The 19,293-nt window shown below is 51.0% G+C and overlaps 1 protein-coding gene across 1 annotated transcript; it reads right to left on the bottom strand.

The window, feature by feature from the left end:
* Positions 1 to 31: 31 nt before the first annotated feature.
* On the bottom strand, positions 32 to 18,714 carry LOC140454482 (protein FAM98A-like). Its single transcript, XM_072549261.1, has 8 exons — positions 18,181 to 18,714; positions 16,877 to 17,025; positions 13,823 to 13,957; positions 8,745 to 8,947; positions 7,189 to 7,269; positions 6,466 to 6,582; positions 3,208 to 3,375; positions 32 to 1,711 (listed from the first exon to the last, which is right to left on the bottom strand). Exons 1-8 carry the CDS (start codon positions 18,501 to 18,503, stop codon positions 1,568 to 1,570), a joined length of 1,320 nt encoding a protein of 439 aa, XP_072405362.1. The 5' UTR covers positions 18,504 to 18,714; the 3' UTR covers positions 32 to 1,567.
* Between the last annotated feature and the right edge of the window lie 579 nt (positions 18,715 to 19,293).

Consider the following 19,293-nt stretch of genomic DNA (forward strand, 5'->3'; position numbering starts at 1 on the left):
TCAGGAAAGAAACAAATCTTACGGACACAGCGAGGGAACAATTTGGTTTTATGTTTGTTTTTATAAAGAAAGATGTCCCGGCATCCAAAATCAAAAGCAGGCCAGCTCGCGGGGAGCAAATGAAAACACACAGAAAGCAAATATTAATTCAAAAAAATTCTTGCAGAAAATTTGCAAATGGTGCCCTCTGCAATAAGGTGCCAGTAACTGCACCAGCTGAACTGAAACCATGGCACCGAACAGCAGGACATTCACTGGCACCTGGGCACACAGTTACCCAAGAGGGCAACACATCTTCTTTCTCTGGGCGTGACCCGACCCCATTCTCCCCCTGCGCCAATTCCCTTCCTTGTCAAAGACAAAGTGGATTTAAGAACAAAACATAAGAACCCATAGGGCACTTCCAAAACATGTCGGCAAGATAAAAAGCAATAAATCACTCATTAATCCAAAATTTGACAAAAACAAAGTCAGTGCCTTTTCCCCACGTTATAAATTGTTATTCCTCTTTTGCGATTTGACATTCTTGCAGTTGTATCCTGATGAGTGCAACAGGAAACGCTTCCACATTTTTTTTTCCCAGCAATGTTGAAGATTTAACCAAAATTATTTTTCCCGAGAATACAGAGAAAGCTGGGTGTGTGACAAAGGCTAAGAGTTATTTCGGAGAGGTGCTGGACAAACAAACAGCCCTGAGTAAAATCCCTGCTCTCTGTCCAAATAGGCATCGAAATGGGTGGCTCTAATAGTGTGACCAGGTGACGCACTCTTTCCGAGCTCTCTGTACGCCACATTTCGAAGCACTTGTTGGTCACTTGTATTTGAGAAGGGTTTGAGATTTCTCTCTCACACAGTGAGCCAAGCGCAAAGATGGTTTAACAATACAGAATGGATTCACCCAGCTCTTCCCTCAACCTCCCACTGTCAGAGGGTCTCAAATGCCCAGCACATAGTTAATTGCTCAATCGTGGTACCCATCATTTCGGTGGCTTAATCTTAAATTATACCGACCTCCCTTCATCAGTCCAGAACACACACATTCACACACGTTTTCTCTTTCTCACATACTCATTCTCACACACAGACTTGCACGCTCTCTCACACAGACTCTTTCTCACGCACACAAATACTGACACAAACACACAGACACACACACACAAACACAAGCAGATTCTCTCTCTCTCTCACACACACGTACAAAAAGATTCTCTCCCCCAGATACAAACACATATACAAATATACACACACACGCACTCACACATACAAACACGCACACGCACTCTCACACATACAAACAAACACACACGCACTCTCACACATACAAACAAACACACACGCACTCTCACACATACAAACACGCACACGCACTCTCACATATACAAACACACACAGACACTCTCACACATACAAACACACACGCACACACTCATTCTCTCTCAGCCCAGTCCAAGGAGCTCTAGGTCCTAACTCTACATAGCCACTTCAGTATTTTCACATCCAGGCCCTAGGGGAAGTGGCTCCTCCATCGGTCTTAAGAGGGTGAAGAGGATCGGCTCCCGGTTTAGCTTCATTTGTGCTTCCGCCCTTTGCCCCTCCATTTCTGTTTGCGCCCACCAGCGCTGCCACCTCTCCGTCGGTCCTCCCAGGTGGGCATGGGTGCCTCAATCTCACCGGGTCTCCCTCCCCGATCTGGCACAGGCCCCATCAGAACCTGAGCAACCAAAGACACGTGCTCAGGAACGGTATCAAGCCCAAACCCCACCCCCCCGGGGTTGAATAAACGTGACCCCCAGTTACCAAACAGGCACTAGCGCCTTGCCAGCCTTGTCCTGCTCCTGGTCATTTGTCAGTATTTCACCTTCCTCTCTTGGTACTGCCTCCTCCACCTCCCTGCTCCCTGCTGCTTTCGCTGGTGGTCTTGGTGATGACAGACACCAAGATTATAAGACATAAGAGCCGAGGTAAGCCATTCAGCCCGTTGACCTGTGCTGGAACTAAATGAGATACTGACTGATCTGTTCATCCTCAATTCAGAGCACAACAGGATCTGGACCAGATGGGCCAATGGGCTGAGAAGTGGCAGATGGAGTTTAATTCAGATAAATGTGAGGTGCTGCATTCTGGAAAAGCAAATTTTATCAGGACTTAGACACTTAATGGTAAGGTCCTAGGGAATGACGCTGAACAAAGAGCCCTTGGAATGCAGGTTCATAGCTCCTTGAAAGTGGAGTCGCAGGTAGATAGGATAGGGAAGGCAGTGTTTGGTATGCTTTCTTTTATTGGTCAGAGTATTGAGTACAGGAGTTGGGAGGTCATGTTGCAGCTGTACAGGACGTTGGTTAGGCCACTGTTGGAATATTGTGTACAATTCTGGTCTCCATCCTATCGGAAAGATGTTGTGAAACTTGAAAGGGTTCAGAAAAGATTTACAAGGATGTTGCCAGGGTTGGAGGATTTGAGCTACAGGGAGAGGCTGAACAGGCTGGGGCTGTTTTCCCTGGAGCGTCGGAGGCTGAGAGGTGACCTTATAGAAGTTTATAGAATCATGAAGGGCATGGATAAAATGAATAGGCAAGGTCTTTTCCCTGGGGTCGGGGAGTCCAGAACTAGAGGACATAGGTTTAGGGTGAGAGGGGAAAGATATGAAAGAGACCGAAGGGGCAACTTTTTCACACAGAGGGTGGTACGTGTATGGAATGAGCTGCCAGAGGAAGTGGTGGAGGCTGGTACAATTGCAACATTTAAGAGGCATTTGGATGGGTTTATGAGTAGGAAGGAATCAGAAGTATATGGGCCAAGTGCTGGCAAATGGGACTAAGTTAATTTAGGATATCTGGTCAGCATGGACGAGTTGGACCGAAGGGTCTGTTTCCGTGCTATAGATCTCTATAACTCCACTTTCCAGCCTTTTCTCTAGACTCCCCACCCAATTTAAAATCTCTGTCTCTCTCTAAGCCTTGAATATTTACTTCACAACCCAGCCTCAACAGTCCTGTCAGGTAAACAATGCTCCTCTTCCCTCCCCCACCCCCCCCATTCCCTGTTGATCACTACCTCTCCCCCTCATTCCTTGCTGATATCCACCTCCCTCCATTTTCCCTGCTGGCATTCCCCCCCATATTCCCTGCTGGTATCCACCTCCCCCCCCATATTCCCTGCTGGTATTGCCCCATTCCCTGCTGGTATCCTGCCCCCCCCACCAATTACCTTGTTGACGGGGCAGGCCGTTCTCTCCCGGCTGCTTTCGCTGGTGGTCTTGGTGATGACAGACAGGTCCTCGCGAGCAGACAGCAAGTGGGCCAGAGTTACCCTGCTCCTGGCGCTCAGGGCCTCTCTCAGAGGCTGGTACAGCTGCCGCATCACAGCTCCGTGTTGCTGAAACACAGGGGCGAAAGAAAATAAACACCCTTCAGCCGGAAACAACCGGAGACAGAAGGACAAGGAGGAACATGGCGGAGGCTGCCATGACAACGAGGCCTGTCCCACTCCCTCGACATGACATGGTGACATCCTGCCTGCTGACCGTTCATTCGGAAATAGCACGTGCTCTGTTCATGGACAGTTTCACTGGAAGGTCCACCACCCAATCGTTAGATCAAAAATAAATCCCCCCCCCCCCCACCAACCCCGCAAATCCGTTCTTTCCAGCTCCTCTCACCTACTGACCCCAAACTCAGTGTCCCGCTTGGGCCTGGTCTTCCAAAACGCTGTCACAGCCAATCACGTCCTTGTGAAGCGCCCTCTCAGTCACAAGGTGGGAAGCGCGGCAAGTGACACGTACAGCAAGATCCCACAACCAGCCATCCCCTTAACCAGGAGATTGGCTGCTTTAGAGATGTCGCCGATCGGTCACATGTCTTGTGACATCCACTTCTATGACTGCACCCTCCGCCCCACAATCTTTATCTAAACTCCAACCACCAGCACCTCCCCACCCCTACTCAAAGGCAGCTTGGCCTTTAACCCCATCTGACTGGGGCAGCAGGGTCTGGAGTTCATGTCACTCGGGGGGGATGCAACTTGAACCCACACCCTTCAGTTCCAGAGGTGAGGTCACCACCTCATGGAGCCACCAAGGTCTGCATTCCCCAATCATAGAATCCAGACAGTGTGGAAGCAGGCCATTCAGCCTACTGAGTTCATACTGCCCTTCCGAAGAGTATCACACCCAGATTCACCTCCCTACCCTATCCCTGTAACCCTGCATTCCTCATGTCTAACCCACCTAACCTACACATCCCTGGACACTATGGAGCAATGTAGCATTGCTAATCCACACTAACCTACACACCCTTGGATTATGGGAGGAAATCGGAGCACCCGGAGGCGGCCCACGCAGACACAGGGAGAATGTGGAGTTTGCACATCAAATCAAACCCAGGTCCCTGGTGCTGTGAGGCAGCACCGTTAACCACTGAGCTCAATTGCCCCTTAGTGTCTAGGGATGTGTAAGGTGGGTTAGCCATGGAAAATGAAGGGTGGGTCTGGGTATTCGGTGTGGACTCAATGGGCTGAATGGCCTGCATCCACACTGTAGGGATTCTATAATTCTATGTGACAATCTTAACAAGTATCACTGGCTAAAGGAGGAAAAATATTCTCAAATTCCTGAGGGGTCTGGGCAGGGCAGATTTAGATGTGGAGAGAACATTTCCACTTGTGCGGGACAGTCCGGAACCAGGGGTCACTGTTTAAAAATCAGGGCTCACTCATTTCAAACAGAGACAAGGCAAACCTTTGTTTTCCCCTTGAGAAGATGGGAAGTCTTCAGCACTCTCTCTCTCTCCCCCCGTTAAATGGAACACTTTCTGCACTGTCTCTGTCTGTTATGTGGAATACTTTCTGCAGTCTCTCTCTCTCTCTCTCCCCCCGTTAAATGGAACACCTTCTGCACACTCTCTCTCCATTAAATGGAACACTTTCTGCACTCTCTCTCTCTCTTTCTCTCCGTTAAGTGGAATACTTTCTGCACTCTCTCTCTTCGTTAAGTGGAATACTCTGTGCACTCTCTCTCCATTAAATGGAACACTTTCTGCACTCTCTCTCTCTCTCTCCGTTAAGTGGAATACTTTCTGCACTCTCTCTGTTAAATGGAACACTTTCTGCACTCTCTCTCTCTGTTAAATGGAACACTTCCTGCACTCTCTCTCTCTCCGTTAAATGGAACACTTTCTGCACTCTCTCTCTCTGTTAAATGGAACACTTCCTGCACTCTCTCTGTCTGCTAAGTGGAATACTTTCAAGGCAAGGGGGAATAGATTTATTTTCCCTTAATTCACACGAGGCAGCACTCTCTGGACAGGCCAACCTTTATTGTCTATCCCTCACTGCCCAGAGGGTAGTTAAAAGTCACCTGTGGGCCTGGAGTTACACGTAGGCCAGTCCAGGTAAGGATGGCAGAGTTCCTTCCCTAAAGGATATTAGTTTGGGTTTTTCCGACAGTCGGCAATGGTCAGCATTAGTCTGTTAATTCCAGATTTTCTTTCTGTGGAGTTTTCAAACTGCACCGTCTGCCGTGGCAGGTTTCGAACCCAGGTCCCTTTGGTCTCAGGATTAACAGTCCCGTGACAATAACATTAGGCCATCAACTCCCCATTTCTTGCGGGGTGTGAGCCTGTGGAAATCTCTACCACAGGAGACAGTGGAGGTTGGGTCACTAAAATCTATTCAAAATAAAAATGAGACTGATAAGCTTTTAGATTTTAAAGACATCAATGGGCTATGGAGAAAAAGCACAAAAATAACATTGAGATAGAGGAGCAGCCGAGGGTGCAGAAGGCATTTACAAGGATATTGCCAGGGTTTGAGCTACAGGGAGAGGCTGAACAGGCTGGCGCTGTTTTCCCTGGACTGTTGGAGGCTGAGGGGTGACTTTATTGACGTTTATAAAATCATGAGGGGCATGGACAGGATAAATAGGCAAAGTCTGTTCCCTGGGGTGGGGAATCCAGAACTAGAGGGCATAGGTTTAGGGTGAGGGGGGAAAGATACAAAAGAGACCTAAGGGGCAACTTTTTCACGCAGAGGGTGGTACGTGTATGGAATGAGCTGCCAGAGGAAGTGGTAGATGTAGGTGCAGTTACAACGTTTAAAAGAAACTTGGTCAGGTGTGTGAGGGTTGAGGGGGATATGGGCCAAATGTAGGAAATGGGAGTGGTTTAGCTGAGGAAATCTGATTAGCATGGACAAGCTGGGCTGAAGGGTCTGTTCCTGTGTTGTATGACGCTATCATATGGAATGACAGAGCAAGTTTGGTGGGCCGAACTGCCTGCTCCTATCCCTAGCTTGTGAGAGACCAGCAGGAAGGTTGGGAAGGTGGGTTGGAGGATTCACTTCAGCTGATCTGAGTGTATGGGCAGAGCAGGCGCAAAGGGCCATAGCTCCTGACTCAAGGTTATGGGAAGGGCAAGGAGGAAAGGGCTATTCCGCATTACCGACAGGCGAGTGGCTCAGGAGATTGCAAACCTGTGCTCCCTCGGCCCAGTGGAACGACTGCACTGTCACGTCCAGGCGAGTGATCAGCATCTGCCGACGGCATACGTACTCAACACTCAGCGCTTGATGGATCTCCTTCAGGTTCTCCTGTGGCAAGGAATATGGCAGGGTTAGTGAGGATCCTTCTTCGCCCTTTATTCCTACCGGGGGGGGGGGGGGCTTGGCAAGGCTGCCGCCTGTGGGACGTCGTCATGATGGGCACTTGGGACAGGATTACCTTCCGTCCCCTGTTTCCCCCCCCCCCACCCCCACTCAAACCGGGCAATGCCCAACTTCCACCTTGGCAACCGGCCAAGGTGGGCACCCCAGGGGGGGGCGGTATTCACGCCTTGCCGCGCACCTCAGGTCAAGGGGCACCAACAACCCTCAGGCGAATGGCACCAGATGCCCCGCCCCTCCCCCCCCCAACTCAGACTCAGCTAAGAATTGCCGGGAATGGACTCACTCTCTTACCCAGGAGGGGCGGGGCGTGGGGACACCGGCTGGTGCTCATCCCCCACCCCATGAAGGTGGTGTTGGTGACAGGGAATGAGGAAATTCCCACCCGGGTAACACTGCCCAGTGCAGGAGAGGGTCTGGACGGGCGGGGGATTGCGTGGGGGGGCGGGGGTGGGAGTAGCTCAGACAGCATTGGCCATTTGGCCATCGTTCTTTGCAAAGGTTACAGAGAGACAGCCGGAGGTGACACCGTACCCATTGTTCCGGCCCCAGGCTCTTGCTCAGCAGGGCTTTTCCCACTCCGCCCTCCGGCAACCCGGCACTGACATCTCGGAGCTGGAAAACAAATATTCAAACGGGTTAGATTAGATTAGATTACTTACAGTGTGGAAACAGGCCCTTCGGCCCAACAAGTCCACACCGCCCCGCCGAAGCGCAACCCACCCAGACCCCTACATTTACCCCTTCACCTAACACTACGGGCAATTTAGCATGGCCAATTCACCCTAACCTGCACATCTTTGGACTGTGGGAGGAAACCGGAGCACCCGGAGGAAACCCACGCAGACACGGGGAGAATGTGCAAACTCCACACAGTCAGTCGCCTGAGGTGGGAATTGAACCCGGGTCTCTGGCGCTGTGAGGCAGCAGCGCTAACCGCTGTGCCACTGTGCCGCCCATGAGTGGGTTAGACACAGGGTGGATTCATTCATCGCACACGTGCAGAGTTGGCCCCTTCCCAGCATGCATTTCCATGCCTCCTCATTGCACATGTCTGTGTCTGCACATGTCTGTGTCTGCACATGTCTGTGTCTGCACATGTCTGTGTCTACACATGTCTGTGTCTACACACACACAGACCTACCGCAGGTGTATTACACAGACAAGTTCATATTAAAGACACCCTCACAGGTTACATCGCTCACTGTCCTGTGAAGCTCGGCTCTACCTCCTTAGGGAAACACAGTCGATTGCCGAGTGAACAATTCACGGGGACACTTTCAAAGCCGCACAGAAACAGACCCTTCGGCCCAAAACCGTCCATGCTGACCAGGTTTCCTAAACATTACTGTTCCCATTTACCTGTGTTTGGCCCACATCCCTCTAACCCCTTCCCTATTCACGCCCAAACATCTTTTAAATGTTGTAATTGTACCAGCCTCCTCCACGTCCTCTACAGCTCATTCCATACACGCACCACCCTCTGTGTGAAAAAGTTGCCCCTTTTATATCTTTCCCCTCTCACTTTAAACCTATGCCCTCTCATTTTGGACCCCCCACCCACCCCCAAGACCTTGGCTATTCACCCTATCCATGACCCTGCCCTGATTTTATAAACCTCAATAAGGTCATCCTTCAGCCTCTGACGCTCCAGGGAGAAAGAGAGCCCCAGTATAGCTAACCACTCCTTATAACTCAAACCTTTCGGTTTCGTTAACATCCTTGTAAATCTTTACTGCGCCCTTTCCAGTTTAACAACATCCTTCCTGTAGCAGGGCGACCAGAATTGTACGCAGCGCTCACCAATGTCTTGCCCAGTTATAACATGATGGCCCAGCGCCTGTCATCTGACAAACAAACTGAACTCTCGGCAAACAACAGATAAACGAGGGCTGAAACCTTTAAGGAAATCAACCACAAATGTAACGTTGCGATGTTTCATATCATTTTAAATCGCAAGGGACTTCTGACAGCTCCTCCGACCACACCACCACCCCCACCCCCACCCCCACCCCCACCCCCACCCCCACCCCCACCCCCACCCCCACCCCCACCCCCACCCCCACCCCAAATGTCTCCAGGCTCCTTACTTTAGTTTCCAGGTCTCTAAAGAGTTGGGGCACAGGGGTGTCTCGGGTGGGTTCAGCCATACCCAACGTCTGGCACAGAGGCTGCAGTTCTTTGAGGATCTCGTTGTAATCACCATCGCCAGCGTCCCTCGGTACCTGGCACTGCGCCAAGGGCTTCCTGGCGTGCAAGATTCTAGCTGCCAGTAGCTCCGAGCCCAGGAACACTGAAACCAAAGTGACAGACATCAACTGGCGCCCAGTGGCACAAGAACACGGGCAACTGGAGCACAAGGAGGCCGTTCAGCTCCTCGGGCCTGCCCCACCATACCCTAGGATCTGGGCTCAGCATCCAGCTCGGTGCCCTGTTCCCACTTTCTCCCGGTCCCCTTTGATCCCTTTATCCCAAAGAACTCTATCTAACTCCTTCTTGAAAACGTTCAATGTTTTGGTCTGAACCATTTTCTGTGGCAGAGAGTTCTACAGGCTCCCCCACTCTCTGGGTGGGGACATTTATAGAGTTAAACACCACAGAAACAAACCCTTCGGTTCAACCCGTCCATGCCAACCAGATATCATAAATTAATCTAGTCTCATTTGCCAGCACTTGGCCCATATCCCTCTGAACACTTCTCATTCATATACCCATCCGGACGCCTTTTAAATGCTATAATTGTACCAGCCTCCACCACTTCCTCTGGCAACTTATTCCATAGACGTACCACCCTCTGCGTGAAAAAGGTGCCCCTTAGGTCCCTTTTAAATCTTTCCCTTCTCACCTTAAACCTATAACCTCTGGTTCTGGTTCTGGACTCTGCACTCCGCCCCCCGCCCGGGAAAAGACTTTGTCTATTTATCCTATCCATGCCCCTCATGATTTTATAAACCTTGTTAAGATCACTCCTCAGCCTCCGACACTCCAGGGAAAACAGCCCCAGCCTATTCAACCTCTCCCTCCGTCCCTGGCAACATCTTTGTAAACCTTATCTGAACCCTTTGAGGATTAGCATCTTTCTGAACACAAGGAGGCTAGAGTTGACCTCAAGAATTCTAAAACTGGCCTAACCAATGTCCTGTACAGCCATAACATAATGACCCAACTCCTGTACTCAATGCTCTGGCCAATAAAGGAAAGTATACCAAACGTCTTCTTCACTATCCTATCGAATTGCAATTCCATTTCAAGGAGCTACGAACCTGCACTCCAAGGTCTCTTTGTTCAGCAACATTCCCTAGGACCTTACCATTAAATGTATAAAGTCCTTCTCTAATTTGCCTTTCCAAAATGCAGCACCTCACATTTATCTAAATTAAACTCCATCTGCCACTTCGCAGCCCATTGACCCATCTCATCAAGATCACGTTGGACTCTGAGGTAACCTTTTTCACGGTCCACTTTTGGTGTCATCTGCAAACTTACTAACTATCCCTTGTATGTTCACATCCAAATCATTTATATAAATGATGAAAAGCAGTGGACTCCCTGTGGCACTCCACTGGTCACAGGCCTCCAGTCTGAAAAACAACCCTCCACCACCACCCTCTGTCTTCTACCTTTAAGCCAACTTTGTATTCAATTGACTAGCATCCCCGGATCCCATGTGGTCTAACCTCACCAACCAGTCTGCCATGGAGAACCTTGTCGAATTCCTTGCTGAAGCCCAAATAGACAACATCTACTGCTCTGTCCTCATCAATCTTCTTTGTTACTTCTTCAAAAAACTCAATCAAACTCGTGAAACGCGATTTTCCACGCACAAAGTCATGCTGACTATCCCCAATCAGTCCTTGCCTTTCCAAATACATATAAATCTCGTCCCCTCAGGATTCCCTACAACAACTTGCCCACCATCGACATCAGGCTTACTGGCCTATAATTCCCTGGCTTGTCCTTACCATCCTTCTTAAATAATGAGGATTAGCATCTTTCTGAACACAAGGAGGCTAGAGTTGAACTCAAGAATTCTAAAACTGGCCTAACCAATGTCCTGTACAGCCATAACATAATGACCCAACTCCTGTACTCAATTCCCTAGACAACATCACGTTAGCCAACCTCCAGTCTTCCGGCACCTCACCTGTAACTATCCATGATGCAAATATCTCAGCAAGGGGCCTAGCAATCACTTCCTAGTTTCCCACAAAGTTCTGGGAAATACCTGGCCAGGTCCCAGGAATTTATCCACCTTTATGCATTTTAAGACCTCCAGCACTCCCTCCTCTGTAACATGGACACTTTTCAAGACATTGCTGTTTATTTCCCCCAAGCTCCCGAGCTTCCAAGCCCTTCTCCCCAGTAAATATTGAGGTGAAATATTCATTTCGTTTCTCACCCATCTCCTGTGGCTCCACAGATAGATGGCGTCATTGATCTTTAAGGGGCCCTATTCTCTCCCTAGTTACCTTTTTGGCCTTAATGTATTTGTGGAATCTCTTTGGATTCTCCTTAAATCCTATTTCCCAAAGCTATCTCATGGCTTATTTTTGTCCCTCTGATTTCCCAGATTATTCTCCTGCTGCCGTTGTACTCCGAGGGATTCGCCCAATCCCAGCTGTCTATAGCTGAGGTACGCCTCCTTCCTTTTCCTAACCAGAACCTCAGTTTCTCCAGTCATTCAGCGTTCCCTCCACCTACCGGCTTTGCTCTTTAAATAACAGGAACGCACTGTCTCTGAACTCAATATCGTATCTCTTCATCTCAGTCCTAAGTGAACGATCGTGTAGCCTTCGACTGTGGCCCCATTGGGAACATCCTTCCTGCACCTAACCTGTTCGAATTTCACAGGTTTCTCCGGGAACGCCCCTCATTCTTCCAAACTCCGGTGTGTACAGTCCTAACCGACTCAAACTCTCCTCAGTGCTGCCGTCCGAGGGATCAGTCTGGTGACCCTCCGTCGCTGCACTCCCTCTATCACCAGAACATCCTCCTTCAGATAAGGGGACCAAAACTGACCACCATACTCCAGGGTGTGGTCTCCCCAAGGTCCCGAGACAATCGCGGTGAGACATCCCTGCTCCTGGACTCGAATCCTCTCGCTACGAAGGCCAACATCCCATTCACTGCCTGCTGCCTTTCAGCGACTGGAGCACGAGGAGTCCAGGTTTTAGATTAGATTTAGATTACTTAGTGTGGAAACAGGCCCTTCGGCCCAACAAGTCCACACTGACCCTCCAAAGAGCGACCCACCCAGACCCATTCCCCTACATTTACCCCTTCACCTAACACTACAGGCAACTTAGCGCGGCCAATTCACCTAATGTGCAGATTTTTTTTTGGACTGTGGGAGGAAACCAGAGCACCCGGAGGAAGCCCACGCAGACACGGGGAGAATGTGCAAACTCCACACAGAGAGTCGCCTGAGGCAGGAATTGAAACCAGGTCTCTAGCGCTGAGGCAGCAGTGCTGACCACTGTGCCACCGTGTCGTCTTGTCCCAGCTCACCCCTTCTCAGCGCATCACCATTCGGGTAACAGTCTGCCTTCCTGCTTTTCACTACCGTAGGCGATGACCCTGCCTTTATCCACATTATACGCCATCCGCCACTCACTCAAGTTGTCCAAATCAAACTGAAGCATCTTTGCATCCCCTTCACAGTTCACCCAACTGTGTGTCAAATGCAAACTTGGAGAAATTATATGCACTTCCCTCACCTACATCATGAATATATGTTGTGAATAGCTGGAGGGCAAGCACTGATCGCTAAAGTGTCCTCTATACTGGGGCTGTTTTCCCTGGAGCGTCGGAGGCTGAGGGGTGACCTTATAGAGGTTTACAAAATCGTGAAGGGCATGGAGAGGGTGAATGGCGGAAGTCTGTTCCCTGAGGGCATATTCAAGAACTCGGGGCAGAATTTTAAGGCGAGAGGAGGGAGATTTTAAAAAGACACGAGGGGAAATTTTTCTTTGTTTTAGCCTGAGAGTGGCTCGTGTGTGGAATGAAGTTCCAGAGGAAGTGGTGGATGCTGGCACAGCTACCACCTTTAAAAGACACGTCGTGAGTTCATGAACAAGAAAACTTTAGAGAGATATGGGCCAGGAGCAGGCAGGTGGGACTAGTTTAATTGGGAATTATGGTTGGCATGGACTGGTTGGACCAAAGGGTCTGTTTCTGTATTGTATGACTCTATGTCTAAGCAGCAAGTAATATTTGTGCCAATCAAATGGTCACTTCTGACAAGAGAGAAGCAAGTCACATCCCCACGGCCTTCAAAATGATATTCCCATCACTGATTCCCTTATTATATGCAGTGTATCTTATGGATGTCACACACTTCTGCTCCTGAGTGTCAGTGGTGGAGGGAGTGGATGTCTGTGGCCTTAGCTGGAGTATTGGATCTAACTCTGAACACCACATAGGTCCTTCTGTTATAACATGACAGTTCTGTTCCTCTGTCACCCCGTACTGTAGAAAATCACAGGACGGGAAACCACTACAAAAAAAAAACAAAGAAAACGTACAGCCCAGGATCAGGCCCTCCGGCCCTCCAAGCCTGAGCCGATCCAAATCCACTGTCCAAACCTGTCGCCCAATTCCTAAGGATCTGTATCCCTCTGCTCCCCACCTATTCATGCATCTGTCCAGACGCATCTTAAATGAATCTCCCGTGCCTGCCTCGACCACCTCTGCTGGCAACGCGTTCCAGGCACCTACCACCCTCTGTGTGAAGTACTTGCCGCGTGTAACCCCCTTAGACTTTTTACCGGTCACCTTCAATGAATGACCTCTCGTTATGGAATCCTTCACCCTGGGAGAAAGCTTATGTCTATCCACCCTGTCTATACCCTTCTGATCCACCATCTGTGAATTGGGAAAGAAGGGGAATGGAAGAGTTTGGTTCAGGAGCTAGCTCTGGAATGGCTGGCTAATCCGTGTTATTGCTCCTTTTAGTTACTAGGCCTCAGGCTCGGCAGATTAGGCCTCAGTGTGTCTGTCCACGATGAACTCCAGGGTGGGTACCGTGCTACGAGTACAGTGTGGGCACTCTCCACCACCACCACCATCACCACTGGCAATCCCACACGTGCCCCCACCTCCATTACACAGTGGGATCTAGCTTCTCCCCCTCACGCCCTGTCTCTCCAACACATCGTCAGATACTTACACAGCAGCTGGAGACAACTCTCTCTGTTGTTCAGCCTGGAGGTCACATCGCCCGTGGTGAGTGACAGATAGGGGCAGCGCAACTCATTCACCAAGCCGCTGGCTTCCAGTTGGAAGGTTTCCGAATCTTCAGGGCCTACAGAGTGGAAATGGAGCCTGTGAGTGAGTCGGATTGGATCCACCAAAGGCCACCCGACCCACACTGCCTGTGCCACGTGCCACATAGCAACCGAATTGGGGTGAGGCGAGGGGTATGGAGGGGTTGGCGGGTGAGATAAGGGAAGGGAAAACAGCCATTCAGCCCATCAAGCGGGCTCTGCAATTTAACCTGATCAGAATGCTGCCTCAATTGTGTTTATCTATCTTCCACCTGCCCCCTCCACCTCCCCCCACCAACGACACTAATGTTCCTTGTGGATCGCTTCAACTTTTCTTTCAGAGACCAGCCTCTTGTTGCGTGGGGGGGAAGAGGGAGAGTGTCCCACAGGTCAGTGCCCGTCTGGTGCTGTTGCTATTGTCCTGCAAGCACTGACTGACTGACGTGTTCAGCTCCACTCCCTTCACAGAGTCTCCCCGCATTACTCCAGAGCTCCGACTGCTGAATGATTCCCCAGACAGAATTGTCATTAATCGCCCTGGGTTACCCTGAAGGGGCTTTGGAGAGCCCTCTCCCCCCTCCCCCTCCCCCCACCATGGGTGCAGCGCTGTCCTTCGGTACGGGCAGAATCATCACTGGCACGCCCCAATGCCAGTGGGGCTGGGCGTCCAACAGCCTTTCCTCACCTCCACCCTCACTGACCAGCTGACTGCATCACTCGGGGGGGGGGGGGGCGCAGGGGAGGGGTTATGGGGCAGTGGGGGGGGGAGCAGAGAGAGCACTCCACTGGGTCAACCACTTTCTAACACATTTCAGGGGCACCAGGCCATGTGAGACCATCAGGGCAGTGCCACGGCATCAGGCTGCATGGGTAGTGAGTGTGCCCGGCTGGCATCTCCCCTTCACGCTCTCCCCACCCCAAAACTGCCCTCTCGCCCACCCCCACCCCACACACACTGTAATCTGCAGCAAATATCCTGAGGGTGGGATGTATGAGGATCTCTCCGAGGGGTGGAGGGAGCTGGAGTCCCCAGATCCCATCACGAGAGGCCTGACTGAGGCCTGTATCACAACAACAAATTCCATTCCCGTAGTTGTCTCTGTACAGCCCCTGCAGGATGTGGGTGCCCATTGGTACAACCAGTACATGCTGCCCACCCCTTCAGCAAGTGCATTACCACTTGGGTCATTTCAGGGGGCAGTTAAGAGTCACTGTGGGTCTAGAGTCACATGACAGAACGGGAGCAGAGTTACTGGGCAGCAAGAGGCCATTCAGCCCATCAGCTGGTTAAATGAGCATACTGACTTAGTGCAACTCCCCTGATTTCTCCTCATAACCTTAAATATTTCTATTTGAATAATCATCCAGTGGCGTATTTAGGCCCTATGTAAGCCAGACCAGGTAAGGACGGCAGATTTCCTTCCCTGAAGGGCCAGCTGGGGTTTTTATAACAATTGGTTGTTCTGATCACCATCACTCTAACTACCTTTCGATGTCAGGTTTGGTTCTTGAATTTGGATGCCCTGGTGGGATTTGAACCTCAGAACTTAAGCCTGGGGCCTCTGGATAGCGATTCCACCGTCAGTATCTCTTTCCCAAAACACAGTGAAATATTCTGAGGCACGCCTTCACAGGCAGTTTAGAATCAGAGAAAACCTTTCTATCTTGTCTGCATCAGGAAGGAGAGGGGTCGTTTGTGGGTGTGGTGCCAATCAAGCGGGGGGCTGCTTTGTCCTGGATAGTGTCGAGCTTCTTGAGTGTTGTTGGAGCTGCCCCCATCCAGGGGCAAGTGGGGAGTATTCCCTCACACGCCTGACTTGGGCCTTGTAGATGGCGGATGGGGTTTGTGGGAGTCAGGAGGGGAGTTACTCGCTGCAGTATTCCCAGCCTCTGACCTGCTCTTGTAACCATCGTATTTATTTGGCAAGTCCAGGTCAGCTTCTGGTCAATGGTAACCCTCAGGATGTTGATAGTAGGGGATTTCAGTGATTGTCAAGGAGCGGTGATTAGATCATCTGCGATTGGTGATTCAGAGCCTGGCATTGATGTGGCATCTACTTGTCAGCCCAAGTCTGGATACCCACATTTCCCCTCCCCCCCACATTATTCCAGTCCCAAGCCTCCAACTCGGCACCGCCCTCCAGACCTGTCCATCACTGCCCCCTCTGACCTATCACCTTCACTCCCTCTCATTTATCTCTCAGCCCCCTGGCCCACAAACCTCATTCCTGACAAAGGGCTTTTGCCCGAAACGTCGATTCTCCTGCTCCTCGGGTGCTGCCTGACCTGCTGTGCTTTTCCAGCGCCACTCTCTCCCCTCAAGCCTGGATATTGTCCAGATCTTGGTGGATTTGAACACGGACTGCTGCAGTATCTGAGGGGTCAGGAACGGTGCTGAACATTGTGTCATCATCGGCAAATATCCTCACTTCTGGAAGGTCATTGATGAAGCAGCTGAAGACGGTTGGGGGCCTAGGACACTACCCTGAGGGACTCCTGCAGAGATGTCCTGGAGCTGAGATGACTGACCTCCAACAACCACAACCACCTTCCTGTGTGTCACATATGGCTCTAATCAGCAAAGAGTTTGTCGCCCCCCCCCCATTCCAGATTTTAATAGTTTGTTTTTCTCCAGATTGCAGACATCCTTGATTGCTAGAATTTCAATCCGGGCAGGGATTGGCAACTTTCAAGACAGCACTGGATGATTATTTGAACAGTAATGGTGTGTTTTGAAAGGGCAGGAGAGTGGCACTATGGGTAATAAAGCCTGGCACGATGGGCCGAATGGCCTGCACTGTAATGATTCTGTGATGGAGGAGATGGGGGGGGGGGGGGGGGGGACAATTAGGAGATGGCCTGAGGGAACCTTGCTGTGATCTTTACGGACAACCCGACAGCCGTGAGGCCTTTCCTTCCTCTTGTTCCCAAATAAAGAGGACCCCGCGCTCGCTCACCCGTCATGGGGGTGATGCATTCCTCCAGAAGGCTTATGGACTTCAGCTCAGATGCCAGCCAGGAACACAGGGCGGTAAAGTGGAGGGAGCATGGACCCTCGCTCGCTGCCTGGCAAAGCACGCCCTCTTCGACCAGCGGCCCGGGGGACCTGAAAGGCACAGGGTGGGAAACAAGAGACTTGAGAACGCGACCAGCGATACCCCTCACCGATCACACAACCCCCAAGGTGCAGGAAGAGACCACTCGGCCCTTTGAGTCCACACCGGCCCTCCAGAGGACATCCCACCCGAGCCCAGCCTCTTACCCTATCCCTGTAACCCTGCGTGTCCCATGGCTAACCCTCCCAACCTGCACATCTCTGGACACCGTGGGGCAATTCACCATGGCCTTTTCACCACATCTTTGGACTGTGGCAGAACACTGGAGCACCCGGAGGAAACCCACACAGACACGGGGGGGGTACGTGCAAAGGCAACTTCACTCAGACCGAGCTGAAAATAATTGCAAAAGATCGTATCCCCTACCAGAGCATCTCCAACAAAGTGAAATCGAGAGAATGCTGGAGAAACTCAGGTCTGCCCGCCTCTGAGGAGAGAGGACACAGAGTGAAGGTTTCATGTGCAGGAAGGTAGGATTAGTTTGGAATGGCATTACGGTCAGCACGCTCACAGTGGGCCGAATGGCCTGTACTGTTTGAAGCTGACGCGCTGCCGGATCTGCTGAGCTTCCCCAGCACCCTCAGGTCTCAGATTTCCAGCGTCTGTGGTACTTCTTAAAACTTTTGGTCCAGCACTTTCTGCTTCAGATCAAAAGCTCTTGCCAACTGTGCCTTTCTGGAGGCTTTGAGTTTTCACGAGAGGCCGAACAGGTCAGGGGCTTTTATCCCTGGAGCGTCGGAGGCTGAGGGGTGACATTAGAGAAGTTTATAAAATCACCAGGGGCACGGAAAGGGTGAATAGACAAGGTCTTTTCCCCAGGGGAGGGGAGGGGAGGGGAGTCGAGTCCCGAACTCAAGTTTAAGGTGAGAGGGGAAAGATTTAAAAGGGACCTATGGGGTAATTTTTTTTTAAAAGAGAGGGTGGTGTGTGTATGGAATGAGCTGCCAGAGGAAGTGATTGAGGCTGCTACAATAACAACATTTAAAAGGCATCTGGATGGGGATATGAATAGGAAGGGTTTGGAGGGATATGGGCCGGGTGCTTGGAAATGCAACTAGATTAATTTAGGATATGTGATTGGCATGGACAAGTTGGACTGAAGGGTCTGTTTCCGTGCTGAATGGTTCTACGGCTCTATGACTTACCCCAAGGCTCTGAGTGTCTGCACCACATTCCCTTCCATCCACACACTCTGTGCGTCCCTCTCTGTCTCTGACTCCATTCTCTCTCTGTCTGTGTCTCCCTCTGTCTCTATTCTCTCTCTCTCTGTGTCTGTGTCCCCCACTCTCTCCATCTGTGTCTCCTCCCCTGTCTCTGACTCCATTCTCTCTCTCTCTGTGTCTGTGTCCCTTTCACTCTCCCTCTGTGTCCCCCCCTCTGTCTCTGTTGCTGAATCTATTCTCTCTCTGTCTGTGACTGTGTCCCTCACTTTCTCCCTCTGTGTATCTCCCTCCGTTACTGACTCCATTCTCTCTCTCTCTCTCTCTGTCTGTCCTTCACTCTCTCCCTCTGTGTGTCTCCCTGTCCCTCACTCTTTCTGCCTCTCTGTCTGTCCCTGTCCCCCTCTCTGTCCCTGTCCCTGTCCCTCTCTCCTTCTCTGTCCCTGTCCTTGTCTCTCTGTCTGTCCCTGTCCCCCTCTCTGTCCCTGTGTTTGTCTCTCTGTCTGTCCCCCTCCCTGTCCCTGTCCCCCTCCCTGTCCCTGTGTTTGTCTCTCTGTCTGTCCCTATCCCTGTCCCCCTCCCTGTCCCTGTGTTTGTCTCTCTGTCTGTCTCCCTCCCTGTCCCTGTGTTTGTCTCTCTGTCTGTCCCCCTCCCGGTCCCTGTGTTTGTCTGTCTCCCTCTCTGTCCCTGTGTTTGTCTCTCTGTCTGTCTCCCTCCCTGTCCCTGTGTTTGTCTCTCTGTCTGTCCCTGTCCCCCTCTCTGTCCCTGTGTTTGTCCCCCTCCCTGTCCCTGTGTTTGTCTCTCTGTCTGTCCCTGTCCCCCTCTCTGTCCCTGTGTTTGTCCCCCTCCCTGTCCCCCTCTCTGTCCCTGTGTTTGTCTGTCTCCCTCCCTGTCCCTGTGTTTGTCTCTCTGTCTGTGTCTGTGTCTGTGTCTGTGTCTGTGTCTGTCCCCCCTCTCTGTCCCTGTGTTTGTCTGTCTCCCTCCCTGTCCCTGTGTTTGTCTCTCTGTCTGTGTCTGTGTCTGTGTCTGTGTCTGTGTCTGTCCCCCCTCTCTGTCCCTGTGTTTGTTTGTTTGTTTGTTTGTCTGTCTCCCTCCCTG

This window comes from Chiloscyllium punctatum, chromosome 29 (genome assembly GCF_047496795.1).
Source record: "Chiloscyllium punctatum isolate Juve2018m chromosome 29, sChiPun1.3, whole genome shotgun sequence".
NCBI classification, from domain to species: Eukaryota; Metazoa; Chordata; class Chondrichthyes; order Orectolobiformes; family Hemiscylliidae; genus Chiloscyllium; species Chiloscyllium punctatum.